Source organism: Eurosta solidaginis, chromosome 4, assembly GCF_040869045.1.
Source record: "Eurosta solidaginis isolate ZX-2024a chromosome 4, ASM4086904v1, whole genome shotgun sequence".
NCBI lineage: Eukaryota > Metazoa > Arthropoda > Insecta > Diptera > Tephritidae > Eurosta > Eurosta solidaginis.
In genome coordinates, this window is record NC_090322.1 from 273,095,092 (window position 1) to 273,118,527 (window position 23,436).

At 34.9% G+C, this 23,436-nt stretch overlaps 1 protein-coding gene across 2 annotated transcripts in view; it reads left to right on the top strand.

The window, feature by feature from the left end:
* The window catches only part of LOC137251505 (brefeldin A-inhibited guanine nucleotide-exchange protein 3), an 81,363-nt gene that overhangs the window by 48,139 nt on the left and 9,788 nt on the right, over window positions 1–23,436 (top strand). For both annotated transcript variants that reach the window (XM_067786208.1, XM_067786207.1), the window contains 4 exons: window positions 8,143–9,234; window positions 9,477–9,844; window positions 10,248–10,683; window positions 10,752–10,925. In XM_067786208.1, the coding sequence (XP_067642309.1) occupies window positions 8,143–9,234; window positions 9,477–9,844; window positions 10,248–10,683; window positions 10,752–10,925 (2,070 nt within the window). The remainder of the gene's footprint in view (window positions 1–8,142; window positions 9,235–9,476; window positions 9,845–10,247; window positions 10,684–10,751; window positions 10,926–23,436) is intronic.

Below are 23,436 nucleotides of genomic sequence, written 5' to 3' on the forward strand. Positions count from 1 at the left end.
GAGCCTCACACCATATGCCAGTACAGAAGCTATAGGACTGCGACTTCGAACTCATACCTTCGTCGACGTCACTTTCCTAGAAGCTCTAGGTGTAGCTCCGAAGACTTTCCAACGGATGCTTTTGTCGCGCTATGCTGCCGAGCTACACCTTGAAACGCTAGGGAGTGACTATTCGGCCAAGGATGCCGCCCTCGAAATCATAAGCAGTCTAAGTGGATGTCATTGCGTCATGGGTGAAAATCGTATAATCCTCGGCTCATCTACATAATTAAAATTTTACAAGGACCCTCGATAAAATTTTGAAAATGTAGACCAAAGATTGCGAACGTTTGTGTTCACAACATTGATTTCAATAGTCTTCGTTAAATCAAATTTAGAATGAAAGTCGACGGATTTTAAGTTGAAAGTTGTTAACTACTGTTTTCCGGCCTTACGATATAGGAGCTCATTATGGATGACCGCGTAGCTTCAGTTTTCAGACAAGTTCGAATGTCCACTACGTTAGGGTAGTATCACACACGGTCATTAGTTCCACTGTCTTGGGAAAGCTTTTGGTTCACCACTTTGAGTGTTCTTGCGAAGGACAAAGCCTCACCTGGTAGACATATGTGCCTACGTATTCACATTTGTAAAAGGAGCCGTAACGTGTAGGTGATATTTAAACTTGGTTGATAGGCTATAATCAATGTGATTCACTCCACGGGACTAGTTTTTGATAGGGCCGCCAACTTTAGGAAATATCAAACCGGGAGACTTGGGTGTTGAAGTATGAAGTGTGAAAATCAAAATTAACATTTCAGACGTTATTGTATAGTTTCGCAAATAAACAACAGATGTTTGAATGCAAGACTTAGTGATTTTTCAAACCGTTCTCATAAGTACATATATCCCCAACTTAAGTATGAGGTAAGAATAATTTCAAAGGAGTGTTTATGCCCCTAGAACCTACTAAAGGATTTTGCATCACTGATTTCGCTTATTCTAGAGGATAATTTAAAAACATGTTCGCCTTGGGCCATTTTATTTGAATTAATTGTTCATTATTAATTTTTTCAAAAATGCAAAGTGAGCATATAAATTTATTATATAACTTTTCTTTTAGTGTTTTGTTTTAATAACTTGCTGAATTGGGTGATGCAAAGTCCGTGTTAAGCTGAAATCCAAAGCGCCTGTTATTTTAAATAACTTTTGAATAGTTATAAAGAGTTAAATTTCGCAATTAATTTCTTATAACCCCCAGTGATGCGCATCCGTTGATACCACTTTCGACCATATCCGACCAATTTTCGACATAAACAATAAATGGCCTAAACAGTCTTAAACGAGTAGAAAATATAGTAACGCGCCGTCGCGCCGACATTTTTGACATTCGGCGGCGGCGTGAGAAAAACGACCAAAATCGGCGGCGGCGGCGGCGTTTATCGGCGGCGTATATCTCTAATACGTATGTACTACAATTGTATGAATATGTATGTAAGAGTCAATATATTTTAAGATATTCCAAAACGGATTGAAATATATGTTTGTATAAATGAATGAATAACTTAATGAGTGAATGCTACAAAACGTCTTTGAAGAGATTTACAAGGTATAATCGAAATAGCTGGCACCTTGTCCGTCGCGTTGTATAAATTTTTCCCGAAATATTTAATAAATTAAAAAGTGCTTTAAAAATGTTTTCATACATTAAGCAAAAGAGCACCACGTAAGGACTTGTACAAAAAGTTCTGCAAATTAAAAAATGCTCATAAAGTGCTAATAGTTGCTTTGTATATATGTACTTTTGTTTTTATTACCATGGAAATACAAAGTTATAGCAATTTCACCCAGAAACTTAGTCGAGTCACAATTTCATTAAATGAAATATTTAAGTTTTCCTTTTCACACTGGCCCTTGCTTCATAAAGCGAACATTTGTCAGCAGCCCAAGGCGAATCTATACCAGGTGGTGGCAAAGCGAATTCAATCAATTCGCCGTGCAGATGAATGTCAAGTCAAAAGGAAATTTTCATAGATTTCGATTAACTGACATTTTGGTGTACAAGGCTTTGTATGGAAAATTATCAAGAAGAAGCAGTCAACCATTCCGTTCTAGTCGTTTCGTCGGAGTGGTTGTGTTGGTCATCTTCGGCTCAACTGCAATTTGTCGGGCTTTTTTAGTTGAGCCGAAAATTTAAATAGGCCTCAAGGTTGGCTTTGTGCTTCCTTCTGGCTTTTCGGCGGAGTTGGGAGATGCAGTGCTTCACTGACCTGGATTCAGATAGTGGCTGTGCACTCCTAACAGGAATCAGTGAAATTATAAGTGAACGCATATTGAAATATTGGAATTTATAACCTTGGCATGGGCCACATAAGGCCAACTCGCTTTACATATAACGGATCGTAACGGGACAGTGTTTAGCATGGCAACAGGCCATATACTGGAATTTAGAAAATTCTTGCAATTATAACGGTGAAGTGGCTCCATCTTGGAACCTTGCACTTTAGCTCGGTGTGATTGTGGGCAATGGCCACGCGCCATTTATACTCATAAACACACTAATTAAAAACTTTAAATTTATTTCCTTTAAGGAGGTTTGATCATTAATCTCCTTTCTTTTATTTATAAATATATATTAATTTCACAAAACATCCGACGCGCGTGAACCACTCCAATTGACTTAACTTGATTTCATTTTTCATTTTTGTCTCTACCTATCGTAGAGCTTTTTAAAGCACGTTAACTTGGTTGCGGTTGCGCTGCGGCGAATGTCATTAAAACTAGTTCTATTACTATTTATATCCTAAGGGCCCTATTATGCTATGTAGGTTTTAAATATATTTGCATGGTTCCATTACCACGGAACAAATTACGGCTTATAATTGGACAATTGATTGCTGGGCTTAAGTGCAGAATACATATATTGGTCAAATTAAAAAAATGTATATGAGTATCGGTAGTGGTGTTTACGGTGAGTTCAACCGTATAATTTTTTTTTTGGTGCAAATAATAACTATAGGGGTAATTCCACGTCAAAAGGTAAATTTTACATTTTTTTTAAACAAAATATCTTTGAATCTATTGAGTCAATCTTGAAAATTGTAATGTCTTTAGATAGGTAATAAAACAAGGTTTTGTTTGATACATAAAACATATATATTTAGAAGAAATTTCTATAATAAAATTATGTTTTTATGGAAAAATGATTGCTAACTTATCATAAATCGAATAATAAGTCGAAAAAATATGTTATTGACAAAATACTTTGATACTATCGTGTTGAAGATAATTTCATTACCTTTAATTTGGTATATATATTTTATAACTTGATTATTTAGGGGCGAAAAACAAAGAAGGTGTCATATGAGTTCAATTATTTTTATCGATGTAGGTATATATATCTATAATGTTATTTATGTATGTATGGGTTTATGCATTAATTAATTGCAAAAATACATAATGTATACCATTGCTAATTTTTTATTGCTAAAATGTACGTCAAAGGTAAACTACGTAAAATTTTGCATTCGTGAACGAGCTGATATTACCTTATAACTCTAATGTTTATTGTTATGTTAGCCGATCCAACACCGGCTGCGCCAGACTAGAAAAGTTAAAGATATGTATACATCAGATGAAAGGTATTTTTATAAGTAATTTTTCAATTTTTTAATTTTTGAAATCCATCCAATAGTTTCGCAGATATTTTGATTTGAAAAATTCTTAATTTCGCCTTTTGACATGGAATTACCCCAAACCTTTCATTTGCACCAAAAAAGAAATATACCGTTGAATCAGCATAAAAATCTCTATAAAGTCCGATTTTTTATTTTTATTTTTATTTTTTTGACAAATGTTGTATTCTGCACTTGTTCCGATTGCTGAATAAGCAGCTCGTGTTAAAATCTATGCAATACTCAGTGCATATCTACATTAAATTGCAATTTTGATTGCAAAAATTTTGAATTCACTTTTTATGAACTTTATTAATAAAATTGACCTGGCGTGGTGCAATTGAAACACCAATATCAATTTAAATTAGGAACAATTACTAAAATTGATATCAATTCGCAAGCTGCTACACGTGGTTCTGCCCTCTATGGTATTACCATTGTGTACTAGCTGTGGAAAAATAAATATTAAAAACTTTACTGATTTTGTGACTGGCGTGGGGCCATGAAAAACCTATTGAATTGAAAATACTGTCGGAATATAACCTGGTTTTATGAGGATCTTAAAGGCCGTGACATAATGGCATGTCTCATATAGAAGCGTTTAACACAAGCTTATGCATCACAATAACATCGCCACAATCAACCAAGATGTTGCGTTTGGCAATTCAAGTTTATTACGCCTTGCCCATTCACATACAAAATTTCGCGAAGCACTGTTATAAACATTCTCCCTATACAACAAAAATACTTGCTAACATATTAGCCGTGTTTTTTTTACACGTAAACGTCTATACGCTTATACTTTATATGGACTGCTAAGCGTCAAACTTTAAATACACCTCTGAAATTGCTGCACATAAAATTTGTCTTACTTCCTACTACCTTGCATTATACTCAGATGTAACTGAAATATGTGTTTTTGTTTCACCCTCTACACTAATTCTATGTATTCTATGTGTGTCCACAATTCATCGCAACTGATTTAGCTATATGTTATACACAGGCATACAACAGAGGGTTGTGTCTCCGCTTTTCGGTACACCCTGTTGCTGTAGCAAGTTGTTTAACAACTGCCGCTAGATGGGTCTCCTAAGCATTATCTAAGCGAGGGTAGGCGTTTTTTTTCACGCGCAAACGTAAACGTATACGCGTGTATAAAAAACACGGCTATTTTGTGTCGTTTCGATTGTTATATTGCAGTTTTTAATTGTGAAAAATGGTAGAAAATTTACCAACCAGTGGGAAATATAATTTCACTTGTAAAGTGTGCCAACACCCTTAGCCAAAGCAAATGTCAAATTCTTCTTCTAATGATTTGCTTGGAACGAAATTGGGGAGTCCCCGCAAAAATTGTTGGATTGCGTGTTCCATTTTCTTCATGTTGGAGTATTCTAACAATACTCATTTGCAATGCGTTTGCGGACCACCATTAGCCGATCATTGCTCGTTTTTTGACGACAGTGATCACGACATGATGATGATCGAACAGAGTTGCCAAAAGTAAAATATTGCATGCAAATAATTGATAATAAAATTAGTCTAGTTGAGGGGTCGACTGCTAATACGGTACCAAAAAAATCGAGAGAGGTGTCAAACGATGCGTCTTGACATCAGTATTAATAATCCGAAGGCGGAAAATAAAAATTTTAACGCGTTCAAGAGATATTAACGAAAAACCAAAAAAAACCCGCGGGTACCTCTGAAACCGGGGGTCGGATTCATAGTAGATCTTTTGACACCTCACTCGATATTTTTGGTAGACAAGGTTCTATAGTTGTTATGTTATGTTATAGTTGTTATGTTATGATGAAATATATACAAAAGAATTACTAAAAGAAACATAAGTAGGAAGATATATAAATAATTGGAGTCTTGCTTTGCTTGTAAGCATTTTACTTTGTTTGAAATTGTTTTAATTTTTTATATGTGTTACTTTTATTTTGCTGCATATGTTAAATATGTATTAAACTTTAAACTATGAACTAAAAAAAAAACAAATGTATAATCAAAAAGTCAATAAATAGTTAAAAAAAAAATTGAAAAAGAAGAAAAATTTACATTTAAAAAAATATATATAACTATTATATATTAAAGTAAAAATGTATACTAAGGTATAAAATTTTCAAATGCAATGGAGGAAAAAAAAGAGTGAAATAAAAAAAAAATAAAAATGATATATTTACTTATATATAATTAATATATATTCATTATACGTTTGATGGTTAAGGTTGTTTTACGTCATATAAGGATTTTTGATGTAAAGTATGTATCTTTGAATTTTTTGTGTTCTTTTATAGAGGGATATTCATTTGATTTGTATGCCGCTCACTTTTGAGACCATCAAACAACTTTCCAATGGAGGATTTAATATGCACGCCATGCAAATTTTAAAATAACATCAATTATCTACATTTTGAATATTTTGTGCTCATGTCATGTTTGCATATTGTTTGCGTATATACATATAATCTGACTTTCAAATGGCCTCGAGTTTGGTGAAGGATTAGTCAGCTGTTTTAATTGTTGGTGTTCACGTGTATAAAGTTGGAAATTTTTGTAATTGTTGTACTTTACGATTCAATCACGAGAGAAGAAGTTCAAGACGCATTATATAAATTGTCAACTTTTTCCTAATACGGATTTATATAAAGGAAAATATTAAAGGAAACTTGTGCGACGGGTATTTACATTGTAAGATGTGTTAGCTGCTCAGGCACATTTAAATGTTGCAAGTAGTTTACCCTTATGCGTTTGTTAACCTGGCGTTTTAAGAGGCAATCTACGAGTCCTCTTGCCATTTATTGGAATTGGAAGATTCAATTCCCAAAACTGGAAACAAAAAAAAACAAGTAAGGACGGGAATGTCCTCGGCTGTGCCGAAGACTTCATACCTTTCATGAATGGGGCTTAACAATAATCTTATCCCATCCGTAATCTCCGAATAATCGGATGTATAAGATAAGAAATATATAGTGAACAGATCTACATACCAAAACGATTTTTAAGATAAATATAAAATAAAAAATAGGTAGGTACTTTGTGTGAGGATGCAAAGTTTCAGGTTTTTTGTGGTCTGCGTGTAAAAACTATGACTACGAATCACGTATTTCAACAATATATGACGTAAACGTAACTATTTGATGAAATTTTATGAATTTTGAAGCTTCTAGCCGTAAAAAAGGGGCAAAAAAATAGAGTTTATATGGGGTATATAATATATGTACCACCGATCTCTATGATTTTTTCAGACAACAATATATGCTATATACGTAAGCATTTGGTAAAATTTGAAGCTTCTAGCTGTTAAAATGGGGCAGAAATTGTGCAAAGTTTCTTATCTGAACAATATATACAACCGATCTCTATGATTTTTTCAGACAACAATATATGCTATATACGTAAGCAATCGGTGAAATTTGAAGCTTATAGCTGTTAAAATGGGGTAGAAATTGCGAAAAGTTTCATATCTGAACAATCGGTTGTATGAGATATATACTATATATACAACCGATCTCTATGATTTTTTCAGACAACAATATATGCTATATACGTAAGCAATCGGTGAAATTTGAAGCTTATAGCTGTTAAAATGGGGTAGAAATTGCGAAAAGTTTCTTATCTGAACAATCGTTTGTATGAGATATATACTATATATACAACCGATCTCTATGATTTTTTCAGACAACAATATATGCTATATACGTAAGTATTCGGTGAAATTTGAAGCTTCTAGCTGTTAAAATGGGGCTAAAATTTGCGAAAAAATATATATATATACTATATATATATACTATATATACTATATATATATACTATATATACCACCATATATATACTATATATACCACCGATCTTTATGATTTTTTCAGACAACAATATATGCTATATACGTAAGCATTCGTTGAAATTTGAAGCCTCTAGCTCTTAAAATAGGGCAGTAATTACGAAAAGTTCCTTATCTGAACAATCGGTTGTGGGGGATATATACTATATATACGACCGATCTCATCAATTTTTTCAGGCAACAATATGTGCAATATACGAAAGTATATGGTGAAGTTTGAAGCTTCAATCTGTTAAATTGGGTAAGATGTTACAAAAATCCTCTTTTTCTGAAAAATCGGTCACCAAATTTTATCAAGGTATCTCAAAAATTGAGGGACTAGTTTGCATACAAACAGACAGACGGACAGACGGACATAGCTAAATCAACTCAGCTCTTCAACCTGATTATTTCGGTATACTTAATGGTGGGTCTATCTATTTTCCTTTAAGGACTTACAATTTTCGGTTTCGTGACGAAATTAATATACCATTTCATTTTCATGAAAGGTATAAAAATTTGTTTGGTAGCGTATTAGCAGTCGACCCCTCAACTAGACTATTACAATAACTAGAAGAAATAGTTATAACGGGAAACATCTTTTATTTGTATTTTCTTCTGTTTGGCAAAAAGCTTTAGTTTATATATGTATTTGTTTAATTGCAGATTGTGAGCGTCGTTAATAGTCGTCATGAAACATTAAAAGATGCCGATTATACAGGTGCCTTGACCTATCAATCCATGGCACGTCTGCCCGCACCTTATCGAGATGCAATTGTAGAATTTCGACAGAGTGTATTTGAGACCTCCTCAGGTTCCGATAGTGAGGGTGATCATCCAGAACATGATGCAGCTTCGAATGGTTCAGGTGACACTGAGGGGCCTGAAGAGGAGGAGCAATCAACTTCAAGTGACGAAACATCACGCGCAGAAAATCGTTGGCCCTACACTCACCTCGAAGCACCGATTATACCAGTACGCGCCGATATAGATAACGATCGACAACATGCACGAGATTTCGCTAAGTCATTACGAAAAGATTTAGTACCTAAATTATTGCGCTTACGTTCCTGCATTGAAGTGGACGAGGCAATGCAAGAGTTTGCCTCTGTCATATGCCAAGAAAATACAATGAATTTTTCCGATTTCGATTATCATTTGACAGCCATTAATGCCGATGGTATTTACCTAGCAATTTATTCGTCATTACTCTTAAGTCTACAATTAACAAAGGCTGGCTATTATGACGTGCCACAGAAAGAGATTTTAATACCGATGTCGGAGCAACAGTTTGTAACATCCGTACAGAACACTGGCGTCTTAGTGTATCTTTCATCGCCATGGCTTTGTGAATTATATCAGTCTGTATTGGTTTCAAATGCATTAGAAGAAATGAGCAAAGAGGAATTTGAAGGTACCAACGCACGCAGCGCTCTAGTTGATATGCTTTGTGATGCTGGCGGTTTGGGTACAACACAAATGCTTTCCGAATGGCAGCGCTTACAAATGGCTAATACAAAGCATACCGACGAGCAGGATAATAAACGTCGCGAAGCCGCCAAAAAACTTTGTCGTCGCCTATTAACTTGCTGTTGGGATTCAATGGTAATTGTGTTGAGCTCAGGACTAGGGGATTTACCCTGCAGTAGCTCAAATAAATTGATGGCCTTGTCTAAGCGGACTCTACGCGTCAAAGCGAAAACCAATAAGACAAATGGAGAGGCATTGTATGCAATGTGCCTGGATGGTTTACATTCGGTAAAGCTTTAAATGATCAAAAATTATTTTGGGTCATCACAGCTGTGCGAGTTATGTTTGTAACTTCTGTTATCATTCGATTATTCGTAAGGTAACAACACAGAAAGTTAACAGATTGTTAAGTGTTTAAAAGTTAACAGAAGGAAAAATTAGCGCCCTTGATAACACGCACTGTGATAACCCCAATTTACTTCACTTTGAGTTATAATACGAAATTTTGCTTTCTCGTTTTTTTTCTTCAGGCGGCCACTTTAAGCAACAGTTTAAATTTGCAACATTTAGCAGGAAAAATATTAAGTCTTTTAGCATCAAATGTATGCCAAACGAATGGGCCGAGAGTCTCTGCCAGTCAAGCAATGTCTATGGATGTGGTATTAAATGGCGGCTTGAATTTGGGTTCCTCTAGTTCAGATTGTTGGCAATCTGTATTCGCGGTGTGTCGTCATGTCAGTCAACTGGAGCATGAAATTTTTAGTTTACAAAATACAACAGTGGGCACATCACCAAATACGGGACGACGTGATATGGAAACCGGCGAAAAACTCAACAATATAACACAAAATGACAAACTTAATTTAGCATCACTTCCCATAGATGACGATGAAACTTGGTAAGTAAATTCAACTAAATCTTGAATAATATGTACATATGTATGTATATGTCCATGGTATGTGGCGGTCGTAGTGGTGTGATGGCAGCGTACTCCGCCTACCACACCGAATATCCTGGGTTCACGCCCCGGGCCAAAGCAACATCAAAATTTTAGAAACAATTTTTTCAATTAGAAGAAAACTTTTCTAAGCGGGGTCGCCCCTCGGCAGTGTTTGGCAAGCACTCCGAGTGTATTTCTGCCATGAAAATCTGTCAGTCACAACTCATCGCCTTTGCAGATGCCGTTTGGAGTCGGCATAAATCAAGCCAATTTGTAGGAATAATTAAAAAAGGAGGTTATCGCGCCTTACATTTATTTCTTTTTTTATGTATATATATATGTCTGACTTTTTTTTTTGCAGCGTGGATGTCTACAGTTTCTTACAAGCACCATTACAGAGTCCCAATACAAATATCACATCAATACTTAAAGTTTACTCCGGCACTAACGAAACCGTGCTACTAAGTCAAAGCGACACTTCAAAAGTCCTATGCGCTTTATCACATCAAGCGGAAAATCTTTTTTCAAATGCCGCTGACCGTTTAAGTTTGCCATCATTGTGTCAGTTTTTGAAAAATTTGTGTAAGGCATCTCGTGAACAGCTCTATAAAAATAATGTTGCACGTAAAGGCAGCCGTATATGGTGGCCGAGCAAAGGTTGGAAGAAAATTGACACACTTCCAATGTCTTTGTTGCTACATCGCATTGGCGATGTTACGTTAAAGGTTTTCAAAAGTTCCAGACCATTATTGCACATACTGAAGGTATGGGCTATAACTGGACCTCATCTAATGGATGTAAGTACCAGTAATTGTAGAGAAATAAATACCTTAATTTCCTGTTTTTTATTTTTGAAATATTTCAGGCATCTTGCCATCGGGATCGTGCTATATCCAAGCGTTCCATCGAGTATATACATGATATAATTACAGCACTGCTGGTGGAACAGTCTGAGTTGCCACATTTTCACTTCAATGAAGCTCTGCTGAAACCTTTCGAAAATCTTCTGAGTATGGATACTTGTGATATTGATGTGCAGGTGAGTTTTAATTCCCTAAATTCTATATATGTATGTATGTATATGAAAACCTTTGTAAATCCATATATGTAAGTACTTATACACTCACCCTATCTCGGCTGCAGTTTCGAAAATGCCGTATCTCAGAAAGCGTTTGAATAAGGCCCTATTTCTGAATTTGTTTCAAAAATGCCCTTTCTCCCAATTTTTTCATAAAGATCACAGCTAATGTTAAAATGAATTGATTTTGTGCTCAGCGTTTTTGAAACAAAGTCTGGGCGTTCTTCAAACGTTTTCTGAGATAGGCCTTTTTTGAAATAATGTACATAGATGAGTGAGGGGACCAGTGTTGCCATTTTAGCTTTTTTCCAGCTAGATTAAGCATTTTTTTCTCCGTTTAGCTTGAAAAGTTGCGATTTAGTTTTAAGCTTTTTTTTAGAAATTTTTTAGCCATTTTTAGCTTTTTTCAAAATTTTAGAAAATCTAGATAAACAGTTTTATGTAGATTCAATTTTAAGAACATTGAATGAATTTAGGCTAGATTTAAAAAATTTGAGGGGCTAAGGAAGAGATAATGTTGGCATTATGCAAATATCGACTTAATATCATTTTCGTTCCGTTCGATTTTATAACTGCTTCATCTGCATCGAAACCGCTTCCGAGCAAAATTTTATTTTTCATTTTAGAAACATTTAACTGGGTTTCTAAGTCCACATGTAGACAAAAGAGCTATGTAATGATACATACGAGTATATGCTGTGTAAAACGATGGACTCTACCCGTTGCAAATCGCACACGAATGGGATAACTTCTTGTTTTTCTGTACTCATGTCAACAGGCATAATATTTATTTGAAAGATACCGTTGTGTGTAAGGCTTATAGCTCATATAAATTAAAAGCATGTGATGCCAGAAGGCACTGTCCAATCAGAATACCCGTCATGAGTCTACACCTTTCATGGCGACCGTGGGCCGAAGGCCTGCAAATGCGGCAAGTGGCCATTATTCAAGCCTCCCAACAGGCATTGGTGCACTAATTAAAGTGGATAAAACCCAAAAAAATGAAATATTAACAAAAATTAAAAAAAAAATACATATACACAAGAAAAATGCAAAAAATATAAGTTTAAAAATATCTACAAAAAAATACATAAAACATTTGAACATTTCTACAAAAAAAGTTACAAAAGTTCAAAAATCAAAAATCTACAAAAAAAATACAAAATTTATAAAAACCCTACAAAAAAAATTTAAAAACCATTTAAAAATCTACAAAAAATACAAAAACTTAAAAAACCATTTACAAAAAAAATATAAAATTTAAAACCATTACAAAAAAATATAAAGCTGGGAAAAATCTACAAAAACAATTTAAAATCATTAAAAACCAACAAAAATATATAAAAATTGACAAAAATCTACAAAAATTTGGAAATTTGGATATATTCAAAAATATTAAAATTACAAATTTAAAAAAAAATGTATAAATAGACATATACATAAATTAGTGGATAATGGTACATGGCTGTAGCATTGGTTTTGGCAGTGGCTAGTGAGAAAATTTTTGTGGAAAGACATTTTAAGAAAATATATACGTTTAAAAGAAAACTTTATAAAAATAACAGAGATAAAAAGAAAATTCGGAATTAATAATACAACGAAATAATTAGATGCATAAATAATATAATTCAAAAAAGAGAAAAACTGAAATATACGTTTTGGCATAAACTGTACAAAAATCAATAGTGAAAATCGGCACTAGCCACGCCACTTTAATAACGGCACTAGCCACACCACATTAATAACGGCACACCACCGTAACATCATGAAATAGCGGAATGCACAGCAACAAAAGTGACGCCATCCAGCAGCAGCAGAGCAGCAAGCGCAGCGGCAGACCAGCAGCAGCAAAACAGCAAGCGGTAGGAGGTATACGAAACATTTTTTTCATTACATATGTACATTTTATGGCGGCCACCGTGGTGTGATGGTAGCGTGCTCCGCCTATCACACCGTATGCCCTGGGTTCAACTCCCGGGCAAAGCAACATCAAAATTTTAGAAATAAGATTTTTCAATTAGAAGAAAATTTTTCTAAGCGGGGTCGCCCCTCGGCAGTGTCTGGCAAGCGCTCCGATTGTATTTCTGCCATGAAAAGCTCTCAGTGAAAACTCATCTGCCTTGCAGATGCCGTTCGGAGTCGGCATAAAACATGTAGGTCCCGTCCGGCCAATTTGTAGGGAAAAATCAAGAGGAGCACGACGCAAATTGGAAGAGAAGCTCGGCCTTAGATCTCTTCGGAGGTTATCGCGCCTTACATTTATTTTATTTTTTATGTACATTTTATAGGTTACACTTTTCAATTTTCATCATTATATAAACTAAATTACAAATTTTGATTGAAGAAATAAACATAAACTAAGGTACTATATTATATATACATATATCTAAAAAAAAAGAAAAAAAAAACGCATTTTTATATTATATCAATTTTTCCAACTTTCTAAAAATTTTTTCAAAAAATACTTACCATACTAATTACATAATTTGTTTCATTACATTCAAAGTAAATTAAACTAAATTATTACAAAAAAAAAAAAAACAACAATAATTTTTCACATACATATAGGTATATGCGTAAACTTACAGGTAGGCACTGTGGGACAAGGTCGGACAAAAACGGAAAATTTTAAAGCTTCATTTGGTCTTTTCAAAATTTGCCATAATTAATAATTAACCATAAAAATTGTTGGTTTTAGTCCCACTCTGCCCTACAGTGGGCTCCATCAAAAAAAGAAAAAAATTTTTTGCTTTTCTTAAGTGCGTCCGTGAAAAAATATGACATAAATTTTTTTTTTTAAATCCCGGTGCGTCCGAGGACATCTATATTACAATTTTGGAAAGATGCGGTGCGCCCGTTTTTGCCATACATTGCAAATTCAAACATTTTTTTTCACATTCTGTACAATTAAAAATTTGTACATTTCAATAAATATATTCGTAAACAATATTCAACATCTTTTAAATTCTTTCAGTTTTACTCTCTCAAATCCCACTTGTCTTTCAATTCTGCATAACTTTTCTAATCAAGCACAATCCATTTTCGAATAATTTTCTCGTTCAAATTTAATTTCCTTTAAATTCAATTTCTATTCAATCTTCATAAACAAATTCCATATATCTTGCTACAATAAAATCTTAATATTTCGTCTGTTCGTTTAAATACGTATGGACCTAATACTGTTTTCACACATAAACTTAATGATCTCATTTCACCTGCTAATGAAATCGTAAATTTTTTGCTTTCACACAGAAGTAACTGCTCGATTAGTATGAAGGATGAGACAGACAATCATGGCGGAACGATACAAGGTGGGAGCATGGTGACATACCTACAAACAAAAAAAATTCCATGTACTTGTAAATTCGATGGACAAATGTCAAAATCGTACTGCGCCGGCAGTTGATGTATCAAATCAAATAAAAAAGGTTATAATCAGCTGTTCGATGCGGCCACCTTGTATCGTTCCGCCATGCAGACAATGACATTTGCTTTGAAAACTAAGAAGCGGAAACGGAAGCGGAACGTGCCAACAGAGTTGCATTGTGCTTTTGACTTCATTAGGCATTCGATTAGCTACTAATGAAATAATAATAGATTCGAATTTTGTAGGGAAGATTGAGCTCAATAAGCGTCTTAATGTAGAAAATTGCCTTTATTATTCAATAAGCCGTCTGTGTGAAATTAGTATAAGAAACGGGAAGGTAGTTTCTAAAAATTCACATCCAGGTTCAAGTTCCAAAATTCAGAGCAAGATTTAGATTCCAAAAACTCAGAGCAAGATATAGATTCCAATAATTCAGATTCTGATTCATCTTCAAGTGCATCGTCAACTGATACCTTAACAAGTAAACATAATAACAAATTATCCCTGAGTGCAGGTTTTTAGGTTTTGCTGATCAACCTGTAATTCCAAATTCTAGTACTTCTATTCTAACTCCGATTCTTAACGTTACAACTATGGCCGAAATCGAGGAGAAAAAATCGTTTATTAATACTTGTGCCTCGATTATGCGAGAAAAGTACAGTAGAGACCTGTTAGCACTTGGCTTATTTATAAATAGAGTTGAATTATTGGAAGTATTCTCTAACGAAAATTTAACTCCTACTTTTATTGCATTTTTAAAATCCAAGCTCGAAGGCAAAGCACGCAAAGCCCTACCAGCGCATATAGAATCAGTCAGCCAAATTAAAGAAGCGCTATGTAGTAAAATTAGGCCATACAACTCGAAAGTTGTCGCGGGAAAAATTGCAGCCTTAAGAGTAACCAATAACAATTTTTCAGAATTTTCAAAGCAGGTAGACGAACTTTCTGACTCCTTAGAGCGATGTCTAATCATTGAAGGTATGACACAGGCAAAAGCCCATGAGATGGCGGTTGAACAAACCATTAGCGTTTGTAAATTAAATAATAGGTCAAATAATGCGTCAACAACCTTCAAAGATTCAAAGGACGTTGTAGCGAAAATGATTTTAGAGCGAGAACAGGAAGTTAAAGAGCGGCAAGTGTTAGCGTTTCGGTCACGTCCGATAAGATATCATAATTTCCGTGGAAATTTCAGAGCTAACAGTAATTTTAGATACAACAACAATATTAATTTTCGATTTAACAACGCAAATAGGCAACATAATAATACAAATTTCCGAAATAACAATTATAATAGAGGCAATAATCGCAATTACAATAGAGGCAACAACAATTCCAACAATAACAATAATAATCGGTCCGGAAATAACAGGAATTCCAATAATCAGGGTTCAAATTCTAGAAACTCAGCCAATGTTCATTCTTTAAATGCCAAAGCCCCTCAGGCGCGAACACTGAGGGAGCAGGAGCAATTCGATTAAATATTTCTCAGTCAATATATTGTTTAAATTTGAATTTTTCCGATTTCGTCGAAGTCGCTTGTAGCGATTCTCATAAAATATGTTCTTTTCTAGTAGATTCTCATGCAGACATTTCACTAATAAAAATTTTCAGTTTGGCAAACGAGGTAGAAGTAGACGATCATAACGTAATAAATATAACAGGCGTAACAACAGACACGGTAACAACACTAGGAACAGTTAATACAAGTATAATGGCATTAAATACATTTTTTCCTCTGACTCTTCACGTTGTCAATGACAACTTTAATATTCCTTCGGACGGTATAATAGGGAAAGACTTTCTAAAAACGAACAAAAGCATAATCAATTATGCTAATGACAAACTTACATTCGGACAAGGGACAGAAAAGGTAAATATTTCAATTTGGCATAGCACCTCAACAAATACTCTTGCAATTCCACCAAGATGCGAAGTTTTTCGTGTTTTTAGTTTGAAAAATTCGACAAGTCCAGTTTTTGTTGATTCTCAAGAACTTTCTAACGGTGTTTTCACAGCAAAATGTATCGTTGATACAAATAATAAAAGTTATCAACACCACCGACGAGGTCAAGTACGTAAAAGATTTCAATATTCAAACTGAAGACATAAAACACTTCAATGTCTATCGTATAAATGAAACATCTATCGATTCAAAACGCATAGAAGATCTTGCATCAATTTTAGCAAAACAAATGCCTTCTTATGCTAAAAAGAAATTACTTGATTTATGTTTGAAATATTCTGATATTTTTGCATTAAAAACCGACTTAATGACGCTTAATAATTTCTACGAACAAAAACCTAGATTAACTGACAAAACTCCTGTCTATATTAAAAATTACCGTTTGCCATACACACAACGCGAAGAAATAAATAAACAAGTCGAAAACCTATTACAGAATGATTTAATCGAACCTAGTTTTTCAAATTATAACAGTCCTTTAATTTTGGTACCGAAAAAAGATCCAACAGGCAAAAAATCGTATCACATGTGCGTAGATTTCAGAGCAGTCAATAAAAAGTTTATAGCCGACAAATTTCCACTAGCACGCGTTGATGACATACTCGAAAATCTTGGCAGAGCCAAATACTTTTCAACTTTAGATCTTTTTTCTGGTTTCCACCAAATACCTCTTCACCCTAAATCTAGAGACGTAACTTCTTTCAGTACAGATCGAGGAGCTTTTCGTTGGAAAGTTTTACCTTTCGGGTTGAATATAGCACCAAACCCTTTTTCTCGTATGATGTCAATAGCATTTTCAGGCATTTCGCCAAATCAGGCTTTTATGTATATTGACGACGTTATTGTCATTGGTTGTAGTGAGACACACCACCTTAAAAATTTAGAAAAAGTTTTCGAAACCTGTAGAAAGTTTAATTTAAAGCTGAATCCAAACAAGTGCAATTTCCTTCGTTCCGAAGTAACTTTTCTAGGCCATTAATGCACGTCAAAAGGTTTGCTGCCAGATGATTCGAAAATAGACGCTATTAAAAGGTATACTAAGCCAAAAGACAAAGATGCGGTTAGGCGATATGTCGCGTTTGCAAATTACTACAAGCGATTTATAGCGAATTTTGCGTCACTGGCAACGCCTTTAAATCGTTTAAATAGGAAAAAGTTGAATTTGCTTGGGACGAAGCGTGCGAAAACGCTTTCGAAAAGCTAAAACTTGCATTAATGTCTCCTCAACTACTACAATACCCTGACTTTACAAAAGCATTTATAATTACAGTAGATGCTTCTAAGAACGGGTGTGGTGCTATACTGAGCCAAAAGCATGGTGATAATGATTTACCAATTTGTTTCGCGTCAAAATCTTTTGATAAAGCAGAACAGAAAAAAGCAATTATCGAATTAGAACTCCTAGCAATACATTTCGCTATAAAGCATTTTCGTCCATATGTTTACGGTACAAATTTCACAGTAAAATCCGATCATAGACCACTAGTTTATCTTTTTAATATGAAAGACCATTCGTCTAAACTTTCTAGAATTCGATTAGAACTGTCAGAATATAAATTTACGATTGAATATATAAAACGAAAATCTAACGTTGTGGCTGATGCTCTTTCACGCGTTAGTATAGACGAAATAAAAGAATCTACAAAGCATGTTTTAGCAGTCCAAACGCGATCACAAACCAAACAAAAGGAATTACAAAATAAAGACGATAATTTTACTGATACTTCTTGCGAAACGCCTAAAGTACAAGTTTATGACAAATTTTCATACGATTTTTCAAAAAAGATACCGCAAATAAAGTCGACTATACAATTTAATAAAAATAATGAGATCTCCAATATACAAATTTATGCGAATTTAAAACATAAAAAACTAAATTTACTTAATTTTGTGAATGCTAACGGAAAAACAAATTTAGATGAGTTATTTTCGAGGCTTGAAAAAGCAGCCGGCAGTGACAATATTAAGCAGTTAGAATGGCCAAAAAATGATATATTTTTCAAAGAATTTTCAATTACAAATTTTAAAATCAGCGGTAATAAAATTTTAAAATCATTACAAATAATACTAACAGACCCTGTAGAAACTGTAACAGAAACAGAGCAAAAACAAAAACTGATGACAATTTATCATGAAGACCCTTTGTTAGGCGGTCATTGCGGTACAAAACGATTATATTCCAAATTAAGAACAAACTACTATTGGAAAAATATGACTCGTAACATAGCTAAGTTTGTCAAAAATTGGAATAAATGCCTTTTGAATAAAGTAAAACCAAAAACAAAGGAAAATCTTGTGTTCACTCCAACACGCTGCAAACCCTTTGCATAGTAATTGTCGATACAATAGGTCCACTTCCGGAATCCAAATATGGTAACAAGTTCGCTGTTACTATGATTTGTAACTTTTCTAAATACCTGGTAACAGTAGCTGTACCAGATAAATCAGCAAAAACTATTGCTTGTGCTATTTTTGAAACCTTTATATTAACATATGGTACAACGAAAGCTATTAGATCCGATTTAGGAACGGAATATAAAAACGAATTATTCTCTGAATTGACAAAACTTTTAAAGATTGATCATGATTTCTCAACAGCTTACCACCACGAAACTGTTGGTACTGTTGAAAGAAATTATAGAGTCTTTAACGAATACTTGCGTGCATATCTAAATGAAACGTATTCAGATTGGGACACATATTTAAAACACTTTACATTTTTACACAATACTACAAGTAGTTCGGTTTTTGATAATAAATTTACTCCCTTTGAATTAATATTTGGCAGAAAAACCACAATGCCACATGAATTGCAAAAAGAGCAAATTGACCCGATCTACAATGTAGAAAACTACATAAAAGAGCTTAAGTTTAGAATGCAAAAATCGCATAAAATGGCAAAAAATTTGATTAATAAGCATGAGATTAGAAATAAAGATTTATACGATAAAACAGCTAAGCCTTTAGAAATTAAAATTAATGATAGAGTGTTAGTACAAACAGAACCTAGATATAAACATAAAAATATATATCAAGGCCCTACATTGTAAAAATATTGATGGACCAAATATAACGATTAGCGATAGAAGTAATCAGAATGAAAAAAATGTACATAAAAATAGAGTACAAAAAATTAATTAAATTTAGTCTGTACTTATTCCTATCAAAGTTACTAAATAATCTTTAGATATAAATATTTTAAGAATCCACCAATGAAGGCTAAAGAAAAGAAATTTTATGAAAATATAAATATAAATTTACTAACGCAGATCCTACAATAAGAATAGGAAAACCGGTTCATTTAAAACAAAATTTCTATTAACTATTAATTATAAATCTCTGAAAATTAACTTTTTTGCATATTCAATTTTCTTGGTAGTTTAAGTTTTTCATTATATTTCCAAAGTTGCACTGTTCTGAATGAACGAATCCCGGGCTAACACCGTTCATTCAAAACATTACAACAAATTACTAAAGCCCAAAGAAGAATGTGGCAAGATTAATTACTAATCTTACAAAATTCTTCTTTTCTAAACGGGGATGATGTAGTGCCATAGTAAAGCTGGAGACATTGGTGCTTTATCGGTAACCGTATCGGTAACCTTTTAACAGCTGATTCGACCAACCTTATGAGAATCAATGCAATCGATTATTGGTGCCGCTAAGGTCGTAACCGTATCGTAGCCAACCAATTGGGTTTTGGTTTACCGTCGTAACGATAAACAGCTGATTACGTTAGGGATACGGATACAGCGATACGACATACGGCACCAATGACTCCGGCTTAAATTGCATTAAATTAAATTGTAGCTGGCAACTCCCTCTTTGGAAAAGTGCAAGATGCAACCATGCATCAAATGCACTTGGCCTCACTAAAAATGTTAGAGTCGAGCAACGCGGAGAGTTTCTGATTGGTTGAGACTGCCGTTGCTCGACGCCATCATTAATTTCGTTGCTAAGCAACCTAAAGAAAAGCTGCCTAGCCACAGAGTTGCGTTAGCGGCAGTTTTCAGTTTAAAGCCGGAGTCATTGGTGCCGTATGTCGTATCGCTGTATCCGTATCCCTAACGTAATCAGCTGTTTATCGTTACGACGGTAAACCAAAACCCAATTGGTTGGCTACGATACGGTTACGACCTTAGCGGCACCAATAATCGATTGCATTGATTCTCATAAGGTTGGTCGAATCAGCTGTTATAAGGTTACCGATACGGTTACCGATAAAGCACCAATGTCTCCAGCTTTAAGAGAATCGGCCGCCGCGTAAGTTGAAGAAATAAAAAGAATTAAAATAACTTAGTGTTAAAGTTAAAATTAAATTAAAAGCTAAGTGACACTAAAGAACTAACAGTTATTAAAATAAAAACAAATATATTTAAAATTAACCTTAAAATTTATTTATTAAAAGAGAACAAAAGACAATAAACTAAAACAAACGTAAGTACGTGCGTGTAGCAGTGTGCGTGTGAGCGTGCAGAACATTTTTCACAGTGTCCATAAAATGGACACCTTTCAGTTGTAAGACCTGCACATGATCTTCGACACTTTACAGCCCCGCGCTTGAACCCACACCTTTCCTGCTTGGTCGATCATGTGCACCTCTCGCCTTCGCTTAATTTCGACCAGTCTAATTGGAACTTTTACGGAGCAAGCTTCAAGGGATGCTCCCTTTTTAGATAGTTCATCCGCTTTTTCATTCCCATCTATTCCCATATGCCCTGGGACCCAATATAGATGTATGCTTCTCGCTGTCCCGATTCTCTCCAGGGACTGGTTACACCCTAACACGCATTTAGATGCTATGGTATGCGAGATTATTGCCTTAATTGCTGCTTGACTGTCAATATAAAAGTTAACACGATTGCAGCTTGGGCTATTTTCTTCCAGGGTTTCTACTGCTTTGGTTACGGCTACTATTTCCGCTTGGAAAACGCTACAGTAATCCAGCTACCTGTAGGATCTGTTTATTTCCGGATCAGCACAGTATACCGCAGACCCTACTCCTTCCACTACTTTGGAACCATCTGTGTACACATGTATCGCCTCGTCCGCCATTTGAGCACCCTTGCGCCAACCGTCCACCTCTATTGTGGCCTTAAGATCGCCCCCGGAGGGCATATAGGGAATCAGGTAGTCAGTTCGTCTTGTGATTGATGACGCTATATTACTATGGCCGTATGGTCGGCGCTCAAGCTGCCCCGAGGCACCGGCATACAGTGCAGCTGTCGGGTTGTTTTCAGGGCTTCCGTAAAGCTAAGCATTGATAGTCTGCATACCCCCTCTAATTTTTTGAGGTAGGTTTCTTTTTGTGTGGCTTTCCACCAAACAAGAACTCCATAGTATAGAATAGGGCTTAAAATCGCTGTAAAAACCCAGTGAGAAAGAGAGGGCGATAAGCTCCACGTACATCCCAGCATTCTTTTACATGCATAAAGTGGCGTTGAAGCCTTCTTCATCCTCTCCTCCACGTTGAGCTTCCAGACAGCTTACTGTCTAGGATGATTCTTATATACTTTGGCCAAGGTTTCCCCTGTAAGGTCACCCCTCCTAACTTAGGCCTGATCCAATATGGGACTTTGTACCTCTTTGTAAACAAGACCATATCCGTCTTATCCGCGTTGACTTTCAACCCGACATTTGACGCCCAGGTATCGACTTGCCCTTGATATACGCATGTTGTGTTGTGGAGAGCAGCTTTTCATCCACGTTGGACTTTATGTACGCATCTATCAGCCTCTCAAAAGTTTTGAGCAGAAATGATGTTAATCTAATGGGTCTATAATCTTTGGGATACACGTGACCGATCTACCCCCCCCCCCCCCCCCCCCCCCTTGGGTAGGAAAGCTACACGAGCAGTTCTCCAAGAGTGCGGTACATGTTTCAGCCGTATGCACCCATCGAATATTTTTTTAAGCCATTCCACGACCGCCCTACTTGAAACTTGTAGCATGGCCGGGAATATACCATCTGGGCCCGGCGATTTAAACTTAGAAAACGTCTTCACTGCCCACTCGATCTTGGTGTCGGTCACCAAGCCCGGCACTACCCGCTCCGTGATCGAAGTGTGAGTGCTGTCTGCTGGCTATTCTAAACCATCACCATAAGGTAGAATATAATAACTTTATTATAAGGCTTATGGATCAAGAAAAATAAGGCTTACTTATATAAGGTCTTATTAAAAGAAACTAATTGCTGTATTAGGACCTTTTATATAAGGCTTATATATAGCCTACCCAAAATATGGCTTACATAAGCTGTTATAATAACGAGGTTAAATAAGGATTGGTGTACCATAGTCTAACCTTATTATAAGTTTTATTGCACATATAAAATTGCTTGGCCTTATAATAAGACACTATCTGACTTCAAATTCCTTTTCTCATATTCATAATAACCTATTTCAAAACTATATTTAACCCTGGATCACTCATCGGCAGTGGTTCGGCCAGCCCAGAAAGTGTCATGAAAATATTTCCTCCAAAAATTCATTTGCCAGATATTGTTTGGAGTCGGCATAAAACACATAGGAAAAGTTGGTAAAAGATGTTCTCAGACAGTGTGGAATGTAGAGTTTACATCTTTCATGGGTTCTTTAAAAGGACAAAAAGTATATTTCCTTATTAAAAACAGTTTTATCGGCGTTCTTATTTTGCATATAAAAAACTATTTACCTCAAAAATATTACGAAAACTTATAGACTATAGTTGAGTTTTATTTATCATGTATTAGAGATAGCATCTGCTAACTATTTTTTTGTATTTTATGAGGTTGGAGTAAAAATTAATTAAATTTTTTTATTCTGTTATGTCTATTAAGAAAAAAATTAATAAAACGCATAGAAAGTTGCCTTAAATTTTAGCTTTTTTTCTTAGCCTTAAACATTTTTATTTAGCCTTTTTTAGCTTTTTACTTTTGTCAATCTATGTAGCTTTTTTCTGAAAAATATCAGTAGATTGCGAGCGTATTTGTCATGGTAGTGAGAGCAGATATGGTGCGTTTCAAAAACATGGACTTCCCCTTCATTTCTGTAACTAGGGATATTCGCGATGACCACAAAAAGACTACCAAAACCCGGTAAAATTTTGATATTTAACCTTTTTTTGACATCCTGGCGAAAACATTGATTTTTTCGAAAATTT